The following is a 20188-nucleotide window of genomic DNA, read 5'->3' on the forward strand; positions in this document are numbered from 1 at the left end:
TACAGGACGGCCAAGAGCAAGAGGACACGGGTCCTGTCACTGCTGCTGCTGTTCTTTGATCCTCAACAGATGAGTTTGATTTCGACAAGTATTTGGACGACATGGAGCAGAAAAAGCGTGGATGCAGAGAAAAAGATTCCACTCCCATTGAAAACAGATTGACCATGTGATGGTGTGATATGCTATATGGGTATAATTTTTGTGTATATTTATATTTTACTTATTTTCATTGTGTTCTCTTGTAGGATGAGTTATTTGCCATCTGATATTCTCCCCACAGTTCTGTATTGTTATCTTTCCACAGGGTCAGTGAATAATGTTGTTTGCTAATATGCTAATGACATGTTGAAACAATGAGCCCCTGCACCCACTCCCCTAACCTGTGAATGAGAGGGACTTGTAAATATCAGGGAGGTGAGACAGAGATCAGATCCTGTGTGGAACCATGATGTGAAGACAGCATATCAGAGAGAAAGAAGGGAATATGGACTGTTATCCTCTGTGCTGGATTGTTGGACTTTTATTCTGTAACTGAACTGCATTCGTGTTCTGGAATATTTTATCTTTTGTGGGGTGGAACGTATATGGACCTTTCGTACTTTTGCCTAATTAAAGGTCTTGGGATTGTTCACTCTTCGCTGGCTCTGTTGATTCTGTGGTACCGGAGAAGGAACCCGTGACAGACCATATTTCAGCAACATTTTTCACTTGCTCTCAAAGAAGTATAAGAGTTCAATCATTCACCAAAACTGACTGTACACGAGGCAATTCCTTAATACCCTGAAATTGTTACAGATGTTGTCCATGTGGTTACTGCTTTGCCACCAATTTAGTGTAGAGAGGTTGTTCTCTAGCCTTAAAATAATTAGGTCAGATGTGAGGTCATCTATAAAGGAAGATCTGATGAAGGCAATACTATTTCTCAGAACAAATTCATAGACTGCAGAAATGTTATTCAGTATGTTTTTGTTGAAAACTGTTTTTTCCACTTACTGCAGTATATAATAAATTGTAAATATGCAAAGTTTTTTTGTTCTAAAGTTGTATTCCAATAAATATATTTTATGTTCTATCTAAATGGCTTGATTATTGTATCATAATAAAGATTAAAACCCTGATGTTACCATTTTACTGCAGTAAATTTATCGCTTAAACTTAAACATGAGCCATGTATGAGGGAGTCGGAGAGTCAGGTGTCATGGGAATTGAGGAGTCAGAGTTGGTCATCAGTTTGGCTTACCGACTCCACAGCCCTGCTCCTCCAGTACTCTGCCTGCTGTCATTAGGCTTCTATAGATATTACACTGAATACAATAAGGGTGCATTTACACTGGCCGATAAGAAATGAGCATTCCTAGGAATGCTCATTCCCAATTATTGGCCCGTCTAAGCAGTTTGCCAATAACCTGACAAATGAGTAAAATGCTTGTTCGTCTGGTGAAATAATTAGGTTTGCTTATACAAATGACTGCTCTCGGAAGCACATGATCCTATGCAAACAAGATGTGCTGCCGAGAACATGATGTTCTATGAGCACAGAATAATTTTATTTATGGCTGATCTGTGTAAACAAAAGTGTCTGAACAGGCTATCAAATAACCGCAGATCAGCTACATTCAAGTTTATCAGATGTGATCCGGCTGGTGTGAATACACCCAAAGAGATTATATGTACAGATCCAGAGATAAATACAGACCATCTCTGATATTTCTACCAGCTGTAACCAATCTCATTTACAGCCTGTCTGGAGAAGTCCATTATTACATAACAGGACGATTGACCAGAAGTGTCACAGAAGCCAGATCAGACTGCAATATACCCAGTGTGAGCGACCAGACATTTGGTGGTGGACATAAAAACAAGTAGGAAACAGATATGAAATTTCTAAAAGCGAGATTGGGTTTGGCTGATATGAGGTACAGCCACCATCTTTCTGGCCTGACACACACAGCACTCTATAATGCTGTATAATTTGCCCCCAACCCAACATGAAAGAGAAAAATAAGAGCTTTTATTTAACTCATCTGCGGGGCGGTCTGGTCCAAAGCGGGGTCTTGGTCCAGTGCCTCCCATCTTCTTGGGATGCAGTCCTCCTCCTTGGTTCGTGTGGATGACGTTTCCCTTCGTCAGCCACTGTGTCTCCCCGGGATCGCGTTACTGCGCAGGCGTACTTCTCTGCCCTGTTGAGGGCAGAGTAAAGTACTGCAGTTCGCAGAGATCGGGAAAGGTTACAGAGCCCCTAGTCGGGGAAGTGCACCTGTGCAGGAGCGCAATGCCAGGGAGACTGTAGACGACGTAGGGACGAGTCATCAACATGAAGCAAGGAGGGCGGCGATAGTCAGAAAATGGGAGGCACCAAGAACATAGGTACCCTTCGGACCAGATCGCTATACAGGGGAGTTTAATCAAAGCTTGTTTTCTTCCCTTTCAGTTCAGATTGGGGGCAGATATACAGCTGTATATCAGCCCTAAAAGGTGCTGGCAGCACCGCATATCGGCCAAACCGGATGACAGGTTGCTTTAAAACAAAACATGGTAAGTTTTACTTTTGGACAGCATTTCCTTTTAAGGCTGAAAGTATCAGATAGGGTGTGGAACACATAACAAACCTGTTTAGTACAGTTCAAAATGAATCAAGCAGAAAACATATGCTTATTAATAGTTTAATGTATGAAGGAAACATCCAGATTTCTGAATATGAAGGTACATCTCACATTAATTTAAGTCTACGTCATGTAGAGCCTCTATACTGACATACTGAATTCTCTGCTTAGCCATTTCTGTTATGTAAACAATTGTACATTTGCCATTCTAAAACTTCAGAATCAGTTACATAATTTTGCTAATTTTTCTGTGTTTGCTCAAAAGCAGTTTACAGTACTAAAACCAACCAGCCAAACAGCTTCAAGGAAAATTAAGTTATGTTCATAAACAAAACAAGGAGGGGGAAAAAAAGTAAAAGAAAAGGGAAATAAAATAAAGGTGGGAGAGGGCTAACTATAATGAAATTTGTGGTAATGAGAACTGGGCGGTCACAACGGTCACAGAAAAAGGTCAGTTAGTAATTTCATCAGCAAAAAGCCTGCACACTTCAGTCAAGCACTTCAGTAGAGTGATCTGGGAGTATGTCATCTTTTTGCCTCTGTGGTATGAAGGTATCTGTGTTTTAATTTCCCTACTCGCTGAAGGATTTCCCATGCTAGCGAGGTAATTCCAATCAACCCATCTGGTTCATGTGTACACTGTTCATGTGGGGATTCCAGGTTCCAGTCCATACCTGTAGAATAAAGACAGCACTTCAGAAAACCAACTGATGACATTTTACATGCACAAGGCAATGCTTCCTTAGCACTGCGATCCAACATTCGGCTTTTCTTTTTGCTCGATAACTTACAGTTTGAGGCCCATTCTCTGTGGAGTTTGAAACCATCTTTATGAGTGAATTCCAAGAAGGATCAGCAGCATGAGGTCCATTGAAAATCGGTCCCCCGGTGCCATCTGGCATTGGAGCTACAGACGGAATCATAGCATTTCCATACATGGAGAATGGCATGCCCTGCAAGGAAACAATACAATTTCATATGGGAGGAAATAGAAATCTACATTAACAATGATATGCTATGATTAAGACTATTACCCCAACTTTTGGAAAGTCCATGTAGCCAGCAGGCACATGTTGATGGAATGCTCCAGAAGCCGTTACAATGCCAGATGTATCTCGCTCTATTCCTTGATGTTGTGAGAACACTCCAGGATCGGACATGGGCCTGTGCATCATATGATTTCCCATGCCCGTGTGGCACCAGTCTGATACTTTATCTAAAGCAAAGTGAAATTTGTATCAATATATGCAGAAGGTTAAATCAGCAAGTACATCTTCAGAAGTGAATGCAGAACTGTGGCCAATCACCTTACATCATGGCTGTCATTTGAGAGATTTCAGTGGACATCCATCAGCTCCCTCCCATCTACCATCCCTCCCTTATGCTTGGCATGATTCTTTATGGGGGGAGGTAGATAAGCTACTGCCAGACGTACCTGGCAACTGGCAACTTTTGGGGCGAAAGGGGGTGTTTTGAACTTTTATATTTTTTTAAATATTTTTAAAGAGTTAATTTTGGCATTCTTCAATAGGCTCCATGGGAAGCTTGAAGCATCTACTACTCGATCGCCTCTGCTACAGAGGTAATGCACAGATCACCTCTATGCAGCAGAATTGCAGGCTTGCTATGAGCGCCGGCCACAGGGTGGCGCTCATAGCAATCTGCCATCAACAACCATAGAGGTCGTGATGGTAATTCACCGATGACCCCCGATCACGTGAAGGGGGTGAGCAGTGTGACTACTTCCGGCCGTGCGGCCGACAGCGCTTGTTAAATGCCGCTGTCAGAGTTTGACAGCGGGCATTTAACTAGTTAATCAGCGCGGGCGGATTGCGATTCCACTCGCGCCCATGTCTGCTGTTGTAAACAGCTGACATGTCGCGGCTTTGAAGTGGGCTCACCACCGGAGCCTACCTCAAAGCGGGGGATACTGCAAGCTGACGTACTATTCTGTCAGCTGGCAGAAAGGGGTTAAGTCATGTCTGGCAGACTTACTGGTGTAGCAGCTACAGGGAGAAATTGAAGTTACCATATTTTTCTGACTATAAAAAAAAAACTTCTTGCTAAAAAGTGTGTGCGTCTTACAGCCTTGCAGCCAGCTTCCCAATTAGAGAGCTCCCGTGTCTCCTCCTGCTCTGCACTGATCTATACAGAAGCCACCAGGACATGGACAGAGGCAGCGGGAGCCGAGCAGCTGAAGGACTTTCTACACAAATTAACTTTTGTTTGTGGGAAAACCCATTTTATTCACTAGGCCTTGGAATAAAAATAAGTTCCACAATTAGATGTGTTAAAAAATGTTCCTGTGCCGAGATAATCTTATAAATGTGCCCCTGCTGTGTACTGTGTAATAGCTGTGTCTGACCGTGCAGGAACATGGTCTGATCATACCACAGCTCCTGGGCAGGGGAGGAAGCTAAACAGAAGATAAAGACATTACAGTAGGGGACACAGCTTATTGTTTCTTTTAGGTAGAACATTGCTTAAAATCAGGCAGGGAAATGTTTTACCTCACAGAAAGAATGGGCTGTGATCCCCCTCCTGTCCTGTCTGTATCCCTGCTTGTGCGTCCTCCCCTGCCCAGGAGCTGTGGTATGATCAGCCCAAGTCCCTGTACGGTCAGACACGGCCATTACACAGTACACAGCAGGGGCACATTTATAAGATTATCTCAGCACAGGAACATTTTATTAAATCACTTCTTGTTGTGGAAATTATTATTCCAAGATCTATTGAATAAAATTTAAAGAGTTTTCCCCACAAACAAAAGTCATGTCAAAGACCTTTCGGCTTATGTGACTGAGTTAATTGTGTAAAAGTCCTTGCTCATGCAGCCATCTTTGGGGTCCAGATCAGGAAGGGCAAGGGGTGGGTGTGTGTGTGTGTGTGTGTGTTCACTGCTCACCCAAATTTAGTAATGAGCAAACCTCCTGCCATTGTTCCAGCTAGACAGTGAGGTACATCCTTATTACAGTGTAGTTTTTCTATTAAGGTCATTATGAAGGCTTTTATGTTACATAGGTTTTATAGTTAAACATCTATTCTAAAATAGCTATAAAATGGTTGTAAATGGTCTCCTCTTAGCTGGCATTGATACGTTGCTTTTCATTGGAACATGAGAACGTATATTGAGCCTATACAGAAGGCCTTATTAGCTATATTATAGATACATGAACCCATATGAATATTGCAAGCAGCACAGCCCTTATGTCCGTGCATCCTGCAATATTTTCGGTTTTTCACCGGGTACAGAATCCGTGTAACACATTTTACCTATGCTTATCAGTGAGTTTCTAAATGTGCAGAACTCGTCCGTATAGTACAATATGCTCACCTGATTGAGCCCTTAAGGAGACATTTACCTTCTGGTACTTAGTAACAAATACCAATTTGGTCACAGAGCAGATCCAAAAGATTGTAGGTTTCTTTACACTTCTGTGCTGATGTATTTGGCTCTAAGAGTCCCACTCACACAGTAAGTACGTATCGGAAAAATTCAACCTATATTTTCCGTGGAATCTCTAGTAGAAATCTTAGACGGAACTGTGGGTTTCTGGCACAGACTTGCAGTTTTGATTGATGCCCGTCAACATGCGTATTGTATTCGGTGTTGTCTATATGTGTATGTAGTGTGCATGTAGCAGAGCTGTGTATGTATATGTGCATATGTAGTAGTGTATAATACACACTACAGAGAGACACTAACAATAGATTTATTACCCCTCTACTCTACCCCAGTATATCAAAATTAGGGATAATGACCCTTCCACCACAAACCACAAGGGAAGTATTAATTAATAGAAAAAATGTTTTTTATTTTCAGCTTTCTGAATCTGAGGTGTTTAATAGTCAAAAAAAGTATATCCTCCCTGCAGCCAGTCACCTACAGCTATCTGGGCGGCACAAGGAGTTGAGGTGAGTAGTGGCTATAATCACTCCCTGGCACACTGATTGACAGCTACCTCTGCACACACAAGGGAGGCACAATTCAGACCTACAACAGTGCTCACTAAGCTTCTCTAGTGGGCATTTTGTAAAAGAGAAAAAAAAAAAAAGAAACCAGGCTGCCAAACTGACAGGGAGGCAGCAACTTCCAAACCGAAGACACCGGATACTGTGAATGTACTGGAAATGTATAGTCACATTTAGATTCAAAGATGGAGGGTCACTTCAAGACCTCAATACAAATCAATATGCGCTATTGTAGAATTTTCGTCACGTTATTAAGGTTTTTTTTTTTATATTTTTCTACACAATTTGATTACTGTTCCTAAAGTGCATTAAGCAATCTACATCAAGATTAAGGAATATAGAGATTAAACACATGCATCCAATTTACCTTGACTGCCACCCATTCCTTCAAAAGACCATATTCCACTGTGTCCAACAGATGTTGCCAGGTTACTCCCAATTACAGATGGTGTAGAAGTCCCCGTCTGCCGTATACGTGCAGATCGCTCAGTTCCAATTGGCACAGGGACTTTCCTATCATGAGGCACAGAATTGGGTTTCTCCGACACCATAGGAACTCCTGAAGGTGAAGGAGACTGTGCTCGAACACCAGTAGAGACAGCCTGGGCTGAAGAATCTAGTTAAAGAAATATATGCAGTAATCTACAGATGTGTCAATCACAAAAAAACATGTAACAAGTTTCAAGAAAGACCCAAGTTACAATGCGTGCATCTGCATCCCTTGCTTACCACTAGATGCTGATGAACATGGGGTGAGTAAACTAAGAGGAGAAAAATGTTGTCTGTTAAAATTAGCAGCGGCAGGCGCTCCTCCGGGGGTATACATCTGACCTCCAGAGAGGTTCGAGGCAAAGGTACCCAAATGCGTAGTGGATGATGCCACAGACGTGTAAGAGGAATCCATGTTCACAATACCTTATGAGGGGAGAAAGAACAACTTTAATATATAGCCAAAACCAGAGCCTTACATTGCTGTACAATTACTGGATTATTGAGCCAAACAACGTATATTAGGTTTCATGGTTCTTTACACTAAATAGATCTCTCACCTGATGGACTTGGAGCTGGCCTTTGCATCGGTGGCCTGAAACCTGGTGCTTTGGAAGTATCAGATGGAAGCATAGACTCTGGATTTGGCAAATATGAAGACTGAGTGGATAGCATGGACTCTGACGTAGACTGAGAGGAGACCATAGACCCACCCCAGAAAGGATGAGTAGGATTTGGATTGTTTTCAAAGAGTGTGCTAAACGGACTAAAGGGGAGAGAAGAACTGAAATTGGGGGCCATAGGCTTAGCTGACGGATGACTGGAACTTTGAGCAGCACTTTGTGTACTTAGATTGGAAGGATGTGGACCTGAAGGTACACTTTGGGGTCGCTTAATATTTGGATGAGAAACAATACCGGACACTGGGGAATTCTGAACTGTGACTTGGTTCTTATGTGTAGGGTTTGCTCCATGTAAGTGAGATCTAACCGCAGGGGATTCAATTTTAGCAGCAGAAGATGTAGACACTATAGAGGACTGGGTTAGGGGGTAGGATGCTGGGATAGAAGGAATGGGAACAGACTGGTGATTGGGACCACTGACTGCCAAGTTAAGAGATGGTGCCATTCTTGGGTCTGGTGCAGGAGGGATTTGTGTATGGATTAGCAAAGGCCGGGAATCCTGTGAAACTGACACTGGGGGGTGTTGGTGAGCTGAGTGCATTGTGGTACTCCCAGAGGTAGCGCTCGCTTGCTTACTGTTGCCTGAGCTGGTGATCTCCATGACAGGTTGAATAACCAAATCCTGTTCAGTAGAAAGTGAGGTCCCTTTGTTTGGAGAACATGTCAGGCAATCAGAGGGGCTGCTTCTAGATCCCCCTCCAGGCAAGGATGGTGGGGAGGGTGATGAGGGTGATGACATGGGATGATGTTCTTTGGCAGTGGGTACAGGGCAGGTTGAGGCTGTTGGTGTGGTGATGTGATTGTTTGCAGTTGTGGTGACTGTGGTTGTAGTAGCATTAGAGGTTTTGACCACTGTGACAAATAGTTGTCTCCTGACTGAAGGTGAGTTGAGACTTCCATTTGTAGATGAGACAGGCACTGAGGCCGCAGAGTTTGTGGTAGCTGTCAGGCTAGTAGACGAAGGGACTCCTGGAATCACCTGAGGGCTACTGATATTCTGGTTAGTATGGCGAGGCATCATGTGAGATTTAGGAGAGTTGGTAGCTCGTGCAGGACTTAGAGGCCTGACAGGAAAGGGGCCCCATGTGGATTGGGCTGGGGGAAAGGGTCCTCCAAAGTGAGTCATAGGTAACCGTGGAGGACGGATCTGCTGGAAAGTCTGAGCAGCCAGTAAAGCATGGGCAAACTGTGGAGGAGGGTAAGCCAAGGGTAAAGATACTGGAAATCCTGGTCGCACATTATTCACTGGATTTTTCAGGGGCTTGTGAGCAGATGCTGAAGTAATAGCCGGCACAGTGAGGGTGGAGGCAGCTTGTGATGATGAAGAGACTGTGACCGCTGTAACTTTGATTCCCATAACTGAGCTGTTAGCAGAGGATACAGTGAAGGAGGCTGAAGATACTGCTTTTGAGATTGCAGAGGAGCTTTTTAAGCGATTCTTTGGGATCAGTTCATCTATTTCTTTATCTGGATCCTTAATAAGTGCATTAATCAGATGTGTGGCTTGTCTGGTAGACTCCGTTCCTCCCCTAGGAAAACAGATAAATAACAGGTTGGTAGCCAGAGACCTTAATGTATATAACCAGAAAATGTACAAAGACAACAGTTAACCATTTCAGGACCAAGGGTTTTTAGAGATTTGTGATTGCAAAAGGTGACAATTTGCTGTGAGCATTCACTTTAAGTGTGCCCAAGTACAAACAAGGAGTATCTGTGGTCCACAGAAGCTCGAATAAAGATGAAGATCTTTATTACCATGAGTAGGACAAGGCATGTTTCCCAGGAGGAGATTTCTATATAGGTCTGTCCTATTCTAAAGGCCCCGTCTCACATAGCGAGATCGCTAGCGATATCGCTGCTGAGTCACAAGTTTTGTGACGCAACAGCGACCTCAGTAGCGATCTCGCTATGTGTGACACGTACCAGCGATCAGGCCCCTGCTGTGAGATCGCTGGTCGTGTCGGAATGGCCTGGACCGTTTTTTGGTCGTTGAGGTCCCGCTGACATCGCTGAATCGGTGTGTGTGACACCGATCCAGCGATGTCTTCACTGGTAACCAGGGTAAACATCGGGTTACTAAGCGCAGGGCCGCGCTTAGTAACCCGATGTTTACCCTGGTTACCAGCGTAAATGTAAAAAAAACAAACACTACATACTCACCATCTGATGTCCGGCAGGTCCCTTGCCGTCTGCTTCCTGCTCTGATTGTGAGCGCCGGCCGTACAGTGAGGGCACAGCAGTGACGTCACCGCTGTGCTCTGCTCTTACTGTACGGCGGCACTGTCAGAGCAGGAAGCAGACGGCAAGGGACCTGACGGACATCAGATGGTGAGTATGTAGTGTTTGTTTTTTTTGGTAACCAGGGTAAACATCGGGTTACTAAGCGCGGCCCTGCACTTAGTAACCCGATGTTTACCCTGGTTACCCGGGTGCTGCAGGGGGACTTCGGCATCGTTGAAGACAGTTTCAACGATGCCGAAGTCGTTCCCCTGATCGTTGGTCGCTGGAGAGAGCTGTCTGTGTGACAGCTCCCCAGCGACCACACAACGACTTACCAACGATCAAGGCCAGGTCGTATCGCTGGTCGTGATCGTTGGTAAATCGCTATGTGAGACGGGGCCTTAACACACAAAACAGAGGTGTGGTATTAATGAGATGGCAGATATCTGTAGTTTAATCTCCTTGGCCCCACTCCCCTCCCAAAACATTAGCATGTTTTTTTGCCAAGAGATGCAGAAACCTTGCATAAATTTAGCATGAGCTAAATTAAAATATTTAAAAAATAAAATGCTTTGAGATATAATTTCCTGGTTTAACCCCTTCTTTTTCATTCTGAAGCAGTGGCATCAGGGTAATGGAATTAGGGCTTGGTGTCAGCTTTTGTCACTGACACCAAGCCCTAGGTTTAGTAATGAAGGTGTCAGCCAGACACCCACATTACTAAACCAGTAAGTAAAGGGTTAAATTAAAAAAACACACTGACACCAGACAAAGAATCAGGGTTAACAGAATGAACCCACTTAGGCTGTAACCAAACAGTAACTGGCAGAAATCACCAAGCACCTCAATACCCATTAATTTTTTACAAAAAATGAAGAAAAAAAACTGCACCATGGGCCACCATGTAATTTTCATAACCAGCAGAAGGTAAGCCGACAGCTAATTGCTGGTATTATTGTGGGTAGAGGGGAGCAAATATTTCAAAATTCGGTTCTGTTTTTCGATCGGCAGTAAAGATTGTTTTTGCAATATTCCCCGCACACAGCCAAACGTCATTGGAGTCAATGGGAGTAGAAATTACCGAATATGTTTGGAACCAATCATAAATTCAACACAAATAGGGTACCAATATTGCACAAATATGGCAAATTCAGATTCGGCAACTGATTCCAAACATACTCACTCAACTCTAATTGTGGGAAGGATCCAATAGCCATAAAAAGGTTCCCAGGCTATTAATATCAGCTTATAGCTGTTTGCTTAGCCTTTTCAGGCTAGTTTACAGGGGTAAAAAAAAAAAAAAAAATTGATGTAGGGTCCCCCTATAAAATCTAACCAGCAAAGGCTAGGCAGACTGTTGCGGGTTGATATTAATAGCCTAGGAAAGGGCCATGGATATTGGCCCCCTCCCAGACTAAAAACATCAGATCTCGGCCACCCCAGAAATGGTGCCAAATCTGGAGCTTAGCCTCGCTCTTCCCACTTGCCCTGGTACGATGGCAAGTGGGGTGATACACTATTGGGGTTCATGTCAGCCTTGTATTCGCAGCTGATATGAAGCCCAGGTTAGTAATGGTGAGGCGTCTGTAAGACGCCCCTATTGCTAACCTTACAGTAAATGTTGGTAAATAACATACACCCAGACTAAAGACCTTTATTTGCAAAAAAAAAAAAGCCAGACTCCTTTATTAAATCTAAATTTACCATACTTCCCAAAAGCCTAATCCCCTATACCCATGTCCTCTGTATACAATCAAAAATAATAACCATATACTCTCCTGTCCGCTGTAGTCCATGTAATCCAGAGTGTCCCACAGTGATCTCTCTTGTAGAAGTGACTGCTCTAACCGGCCGCCGGCTACTCACTGACAGGAGAATCATCGCTCCCGCAGTGTGTAGTGCAGCATTGCTGTGAGAAGGGTCACATTAATTCATCAGCTGATGAACTCAGGTGATCTCAATTATGGCACCACTACTGCGTGAGAACTTACTGGTGGTAACGTTACCACCGATGTTTCTCACGCCATCACACAGATGACAGCGTGGGAAACACCATAGGTAGTCCGTAAAAATGCAAGCAAACCTGCAAACATTTTTATACCTGCGTTTTTGCTGCAGATTTGACTGACTCAATTGAAGTAAAATGTGTGAAAAACGGTAAAAATCCACACAAAATTGACATGCTGGAGAAAAAAATACACTGCAAATACTCAAAGGAAAATTACTGATCATGTGCACAGCACTTAAGGATTCTCAATGAATTAGCTGGCATACGGATTCCCTGGCATTTTTGGCCCAATTCCGCATGGGAAAAAAAACACACCATGTGCACACAGGCCTAGTATGCACCTATACACACCTGTTTTCTGCTCTGTCTTTTGATATTTGTATACATAAGCTTTCTGACTGAGCACCCCATCAGCCTCTCGCAGTTTTAATCACAGCAGGATCCTATCTACCTAGCCCTGTGGGAGGATTCACATTAGGATAGCTTCCCAGCAAAAGAGAAAATCACCATATCACGACTGCTGGGCATACAAGAATTTGCCAATATATGCGCTAAGTGTTCTCAATTTTTCCTATTTTCTAGAGCAGTAATGCAGTTTGGATTTCCTTTTTTCATGCTGTGACACTACAGAGTGTGACTATTAGATGCATCAAAGGCAGGGACACTACCTTTGATGTAAATGTACGTCAAAGTTCATGAAGGGGTTAATAGCTGCATGGGAAAATTTATAACTGGGACATTATTTATTTTTTAGGTCTATTAGAAGACTGTAGAGTTGTGCGTGACAGCACAGACACTTCTCAGTCACCAAATAGGAGTAACACTTAATGAGGTACAAAAAGATAGATCTAGCACAAACTCCCAAACTATCCCCAGGTTTAAAAAAAAAAAAAAAAAAAAGTCTGATTCAGCAGAAAAACGGATCCCTCGCATCAGTTTTTCAATTTGCAACGGATTCGTATTTTCACAATTAGGGTAAGTTCACACAGGACGTTTTTGCTGCGTATTTTTGCTGCTTTTTTATGCTAATTTTCAGCTGCTTTTTACAGTACCAGCAAAGCCTATGAGATTTCAGACATCTCATGCACACACATTGGCTTTTTGTTTGATCAGTATTTTGTGCTTTGCTGCGTTTTTTGGACATAGAGCACGTCACTTCTTTCAGCGTTTTTGCTGCGTTTTTTCACCCATTGGCTTGAATGGGTGTTGAAAAAAATGCAGCCGAAACGCAGGTATCATTATTTGCTGCACTTTTGCTGAAGAAAATCCAAGGACATTAGCCTGGACAAAAAGACAAAATAACGCACTAAAAACGCACCTAAACCTGCGTTTTTGACGCGGCTTCTTTCCTGCCAAGACGATCAGGTTTTGCTGCAGAAAAAAAAAAGGCAGCAAAAACGCCCTGTGTGAACTTACCCATAGCCGGATTGTGACGGACTGCTAAAAACTGATGTGTGAAACAGGCCTTACCTGATAGTTATGATTCGATCTCCAGTTTTATCCTTCTGCTTGTCTATATCAATGTGGGCTCCGGTGAACTCTCTGATAGCATTTATGTTGCAGCCACCCCTGCCTATTACTCGTGAAATGACTGTTGATGGCACAGACACTTTCTTTGATCTGGAAGAAACAAGAAACCAGTGACGCTGACATTAAAACAATGTTCATTAACTATGCCAAGATTTATACTAGTTTTAGGCAAACTGAAGACCGCGCACACGAGGTAGATTCTAGGAAGTTTATTGAAGCCTACGTGTTTCAAGAGCTTTCTTGCTCTCTTCTTCAGGGCATGTGGTACATAACAATACAGGGTGTATTTATACAAAGGAAGGGGAGGGGCACAAAGGCCCTTGTACTATGATACATAAGCAAGATTTAAAAACATATAGTAACATAGAAACATTACACATTACTATTTATATCCTAAAAACATTGATTAATGTTAAAAACCAAAAAAAAATTAATAAAACCAACCCTGCATAAAAGTGTGTGAAATATAAAAAATATGTATACAAAAAAAAAAAAAAAAAAAAGGCTTCAATAAACTTCCTAGAATCTACCTCTGTGCGCGGTCTTCAGTTTGCCTAAAACTACTACCCTCAACATCCTTTTGGATTTTCGTGGAGACCTGCTGCTACGGTTATGCCTGCATGGGAGTTGTGACCTAGGTTCACAACTTCAATAGGTGAGCACATTCCCTACTAAGGACTGTATTCTTTCATATACAGTGTGACACATTGGGGGCGCCTTGTTGGTTTTTTTTCCTAAGATTTATACTAGTTATATTCTTTGCCAGTAATAAATGCAAAATACATGTAGGAGACAACACAATTAACCATCTACTATTGAAGATTTATTAGCTTTGTAATAGTTAAAGCCTTTCCAATGGCTTAGAGACCTAAAAAACAAAGCAGCAAGAAAAAAAAAAAAAAAAAAAAAAAAAAGACCACTACCTTTTAAAAAAGGAATCGGTCACTTCAACAACTGCTACTTATCTACAGACGTGGTGGTAATCGTCTGGTATATGGCACTTAAATCATATCTGGCTGTCTTACTTGAGAAGCAGCTACAGAGAGAAAATTAAGTTATATTTTCCCTGCAGCCGCTTGCATACAGTTATCGGGTCGGTGCCAGAAGCAGTCACAGTCCCTATCTTGTGAGTGGGCCTATAAATCACTCCCAGGCACAGTGAGTCTGCTCTGCACACTTCTGCTACAGAGCAAGCTGTTAAAAGTGTCAAGAAGTGATTACATCCGCATTATGTAGTGAGCGGTGACTGAACAGCTACCTGAACCGACCCAATTAATGCAAGTGAGCAGCTGCATGCAGGAGAGCAGCATAATGTAGAGGAAAAGAGCCCGATTCCAGAAATGTGTTAACTGCTCATTAGCTTGCTGTAGTTTCAGCACAATCAGTGTTTTATCAGCAGGTGATTAGGACTTCTGGACTAGGTGTCGATTGCAAGCAAATACAGCTAATTTTATGTAAAGGTACCTTCACACGAAGCGACGCTGCAGCGATAGCGACAACGATGCCGATCGCTGCAACGTCGCTGTTTGATCGCTGGGGAGCTGTCACACAGACCGCTCTCCAGCGACCAACGATGCCGAGGTCCCCGGGTAACCAGGGTAAACATCGGGTTGCTAAGCGCAGGGCCACGCTTAGTAACCCGATGTTTACCCTGGTTACCAGCGTAAAAGTAAAAAAAACAAACAGTACATACTCACCTGCGCGTCCCCCAGCGTCTGCTTCCTGATACTGACTGAGCTCCGGCCCTAACAGCACAGCGGTGACGTCACCGCTGTGCTTTCACTTTCACTTTAGGGCCGGATCTCAGTCAGAGCAGGAAGCAGACGCTGGGGGACGCGCAGGTGAGCATGTACTGTTTGTTTTTTTTTACTTTTACGCTGGTAACCAGGGTAAACATCGGGTTACTAAGCGCGGCCCTGCGCTTGGTAACCCGATGTTTACCCTGGTTACCAGTGTAAAATATCTCTGGTATCGTTGCTTTTGCTTTCAAACACAACGATACACGGCGATCGGACGACCAAATAAAGTTCTGGACTTTATTCAGCGACCAGCGACATCACAGCAGGATCCTGATCGCTGCTGCGTGTCAAACGAAACGATATCGCTAGCCAGGACGCTGCAACGTCACGGATCGCTAGCGATATCGTTACAAAGTCGTTTCGTGTGAAGGTACCTTTACCCAGTTTTTACAAATTATTGGTTGCTTCCTGTGTACACTGTACATTGCTCAGCAGAGAAAAATAGGTCCTATCAAAACTGCACCAAGCAGCCAGTGAGTGACTGCTGGAATCAGGAGATCTGTATCTGCCCCTACACTTCAGAGCTTATTAGTCTAATGGAAATGGATTTTATACTAAAAGTTTCTGCTGGTGACTAAATATCAGGATTATGCACTGGGAGAATAGGTTCAAATACCTTCTGACCACTTCTTTCCAACCTTCTTCCCTCTTCTGTCCTCTTTTAGGACTGGCAATGGTCAACTTCCCATTAGGAGATGAGAGTGGAGAAGGGGCCGTCTTGACATTTGTGGACAATGAATTGTTTGTTTCCATTATGGATTCTGATAACCTTCAAAATAATAATACAAATATAATTACCAAGAAGTAATCCTATATTAACAGAATGATAACAGCCAGCCATGATGTTGCATCCCTTTTACTGCCACAGACACATGCAATACTTTATGACTTCTAAAGGTCGCCAAAGAATGAAAGGTTTTACTTTCTAGCTCTTTGTGTAACAAAGGAGAAAAGCTGAAGGGACAAAGATCAGCCACAGACACTTACTATTTCCCTTCAGCTAAAAAGACTATAAATGCTCCCCGTTACATTTGGGTGGAGAGGGGTTCTTCTAAAAGGGTGATGTTCCTTTTTTGAACTCTAGTTGACAGCCTGTATTGACCGACCTAAATAACGGATAAGCACTTGCCCAGAACCAGGACATGTCCGTTCTGGGACAAGATACTTGCAGGTAGATACAGATATCAGTGGCATGGATGAGTTCTCCAAAACCTATTTAAAGGAAGAGTTGCGAGTCTAAATGGGGTCGTCCAGGACTTAAGGTCATCAATATCAGATCGGCGAGGGTGCGACATCTGGTACCCCTGCTGATGAGTTGTTCTTGGTGCTCTCCAGAAATTATCAGTACATTCGAATAGGAGCAGATGTACAGAACCCGGCTACTATAGTTGACCCAGTTGTACAGTTACGCTCCATAACTGATCACTTGAGGCCACGGCTGAAAACATGATTGGCAGCAATTCTCAGACTACATGCGTGACCAAATAAATCTGTGCTCCTTGTCTGTGACTTGCCGTCATAAAATTACAGCTCTAAAAGAATATTAAAAAAAAAAAAGCCAAATCACAGGCAAGTTGCAGCCATATACGATTTGCACTGCTGTCTATGGCAAGTAAGTCACATGCGACAAGCAACAGAAAATACAACACATTTGATAACATTTGCAACAGTCTCAGGCTGCAACACCGCACCATAGGAAATCTTTGGCTGAGATGTCACTGATTTCAATTTCATGATATGTAGCTGTGTAGCACTTGCCAATTTTTATGTTTGGCTCATTCACTGGATGATCGCCAGAATGTTTCCTTGAGAATTGAGAACAAGAATCCTTATGCTTAAGAATTATCGTATTTTTTGGACAAGACACACTTTTTTTCCTCCAAAATATAGTATGGCTGTGGATGGGGTAGCGACAGCAGTGGGTCACAGGAGGCAGGAGCTTCTGCTGCAGCTAACACTGTGATCACTATTAAAGAAAATTAATATTCACTGCTCCCCACGCCCATAGTCCCTCCCACGCCCATGCACTGAAGCTGGCACCAAGAGGTGCGACTATGGAAGTGTGGAGCAGTGAATATTCATCTTCTTTAATAGCAGGCACAAGCAGCAGCTGCCGGCTCCAGCAGTTGTTGGTTAATCACGTGTGCCCGCTATTAAAAAGAGAACATTCACTGCTCCCCAAGCCCATGATCCAGGGGAGCAGTGAATATTCCAGAGGATGACCTTGGCGTGTGGGATTGCATGGCAGCGACCTCATGCACTGCTTACACGCTGAATTCAGCTGCTGAGAGGGAGATGAAGGAAGGCAAGTAGAAACGTTTATTTTCTTTGTGTGCACCATGATGGAGGACATGTATACAATGATGGAGATTAGGGAACCATGTATAGCAGGATGAGGATGGGGGCCATGTACACCAGGATGGGGATGGGGATGAGGATGGGGGCCATGTATACCGGGATGGGAATGAGGATGGGGGCCATGTAATTCAACATTTTTTTTCTTACTATAAAACCTAGGTCCAGTGGGACTTAAAGTCTAAAAAAATATGTTATCTGCTCTACAGACAGTTAGGTTCCACTTTGATGTAAATTTGTGCAAAGGTGCCCATGAAAGTAAAATATTGGTTCGCATTTTCACAATGTGGTAGGTCTCCTTACAAAAAAATGTATTGTTATAATAGAATAATCTAAATTTATTTTCATTCTATAAACATAAGTTTTAGTCCTGGATATCAAAATGGGTAAAACGGTCTTGCCAGAGTTAAACATGCTTTATAAAATGAATTTTTATATACTTAAAAGGGGTCATTCAGAATTTTTTTCTTTTTCTATGGGTCTAAGCTTTTATCAGTAAATAATTGCTAACTGCTTGTCCTGACACATGACGATCTCTCCGAATAACCCCAGATCCAATGAGCCAACATTCCCATTCACTAACACACCCAGCAACGCCTCATTAGCAGGAAATCGGAGATGGTCTTGTAGTGTCTCATTTTGACAAAGGAGGGATATAGTACTGAAGAATGTTACATTTCATTTTACATATATCTCCATTCTTTAATGCTGTCTTCAGGAGACATTTAACATCCTGCTTTTTAAGGGTATGCATTGGTTAAATGACAATTGGTTACGAGACATAGCTACCAGCATCTGCAAGTCAGGAGGCTTACACTGTCATAGCTCTGTCCTTAATCCCATATATACACTCAGATTTTTATTTTGTTTTTACTGAAAATTTAATTGAATACCCCTTTAACAATGACTTTTATAGAAACATTCTTGCCATGAGACGTCACTTGCTCCACTGTTACATTATATCACTGGACCACGTCTTAAGCAACTACACAAGCCTTTCACAGCTCTGAAACTCACTTGACTGAGGTTTTAGATGGGACTTTTCTCTCTTCCTTTGGGGAGGACACCAGAACAGACGGCTTCTTCTTGCTCAGCAGACTCCCATCATGGGCGGAAGAATGATTGTCACTCTTATTGCTGCTGTTGCTGCTTTCATCACTGCAGCTCGAGATTCTCATGTTGTCACTGTCTCCACTTTCGGAGGTGCTGCTACTTTTGGACTCTCCATTTAACTTTTCTTGTTGCCCATATGATATGGGGAGCTGGTCCTCAAAGATTATCTGCACATTTTCAGCTATTTTATTCTTTCTGCTTTTCCTTTTCATGCTGTTTGTGGTTATAGTGTTATTCCTTTTTCCATGAGAGCTGGTCAGCGTGGTCCATGTAGCAGATATCCCAATAGTGGTGGTGGTGGTGGCGCTAGGTGGTTCCATTAACACTTGTGGCTCATCTATTGGACAAATAATCAAGTTAATTATGCAAAAAAATTAAAACATTCCATACAAGGTATAGCAAAAGGTTTTACCAACAGTCCTGTAACTGTAAACTGAATGTTTTTGCGTATGACCAGAACCCCCAGTGGGATAGGCTTGCCTTCTGTGATGTAAGCAGTAAGGGTGTTGTACAGGGCAGTGTTAACCATCTCAGACCGCTCTGCTGAGACTGGTTATCAGACAGAGTATGTCCTCAAGTTATAGGAAATGCATAGAATTATTGCACGCATGATCACTTCAGAACTACTGGCCAAAATGACTGTAGTTACCTTCAACCTTTTGCTTTTCTTTCTCAAGAGCAGCTTGGATCTCAAAGTTCTCTTTGTTTTTAGCCTCAATTTCTTCAAGTTTCCTTCTTTGCTCCTCTTTCTTCTTCCTCCTCTTCTCCTTGCGCTTTTCACGCTTTGCTGCCAAAGCTAATCTTCTGCTTTCCTCTCTTAGCTAAAATTAGAATTGAAAAAGCATCAATACCATGTCCATAGGTATTCACTAATTAAAAATGGCTATGGCACACGTTATCGTGAACATTACTTTACTTTAACAAGCCACAATTTTTAGCAGTTTGCCTTTATGTATTGCATGTTTTTGGTTTCCCAGATTTCAAACCCGAAATCCAAACTTTTACCTTCTCTAAATCCAGCTCCTCCAAGAGGATACTTGCATTCTTGTTAGCTTCAGCAGCTTGCCTGTCTTTGGCTTGTACAATGGACTCCATACAAAGATGGCACTTCTTCAACATCTCCTGAAAACACATGATACATAAATTGATTGCCCACTAGGGGACCCAATAGGTTCCAAGAATTAAACCTGTTGTAGGAAATCTCAGCCCCGAGCAATCAGATACACTTTGTTTTTTTAAACCAGGGCTGAAAAATTAGGTTAATCTGACTGGTAGCTATAGCCACTAGTAAAAGCCCGAGGCAGGAGGGCATTTTTAGACCTATAATTTAATCCCAGTTTCAACTGATCCACACTGGGTGCTTACAACCTTACCAGCTAGGCAGATGTACACCAGTTATTGGAGTTTGATTTTCCT

General features: G+C 42.8%; 1 protein-coding gene across 9 annotated transcripts in view; it reads right to left on the bottom strand.

Moving 5' to 3' along the window:
• Positions 1-2649: 2649 nt before the first annotated feature.
• The window catches only part of ANKRD17 (ankyrin repeat domain 17), a 173705-nt gene continuing 156166 nt past the window's right edge, over positions 2650-20188 (bottom strand). For all 9 annotated transcript variants that reach the window (XM_077276900.1, XM_077276938.1, XM_077276930.1 and 6 more), the window contains 11 exons: positions 19778-19894; positions 19422-19593; positions 18677-19109; positions 15921-16073; positions 13446-13595; positions 7625-9276; positions 7305-7490; positions 6943-7191; positions 3638-3819; positions 3395-3556; positions 2650-3277 (listed from right to left, as the gene is read on the bottom strand). In XM_077276900.1, the coding sequence (XP_077133015.1) occupies positions 3218-3277; positions 3395-3556; positions 3638-3819; positions 6943-7191; positions 7305-7490; positions 7625-9276; positions 13446-13595; positions 15921-16073; positions 18677-19109; positions 19422-19593; positions 19778-19894 (3516 nt within the window). In that variant the 3' untranslated portion in view covers positions 2650-3217. The remainder of the gene's footprint in view (positions 3278-3394; positions 3557-3637; positions 3820-6942; positions 7192-7304; positions 7491-7624; positions 9277-13445; positions 13596-15920; positions 16074-18676; positions 19110-19421; positions 19594-19777; positions 19895-20188) is intronic.

The sequence above is a fragment of the Ranitomeya variabilis genome, chromosome 1, assembly GCF_051348905.1.
Source record: "Ranitomeya variabilis isolate aRanVar5 chromosome 1, aRanVar5.hap1, whole genome shotgun sequence".
NCBI lineage: Eukaryota > Metazoa > Chordata > Amphibia > Anura > Dendrobatidae > Ranitomeya > Ranitomeya variabilis.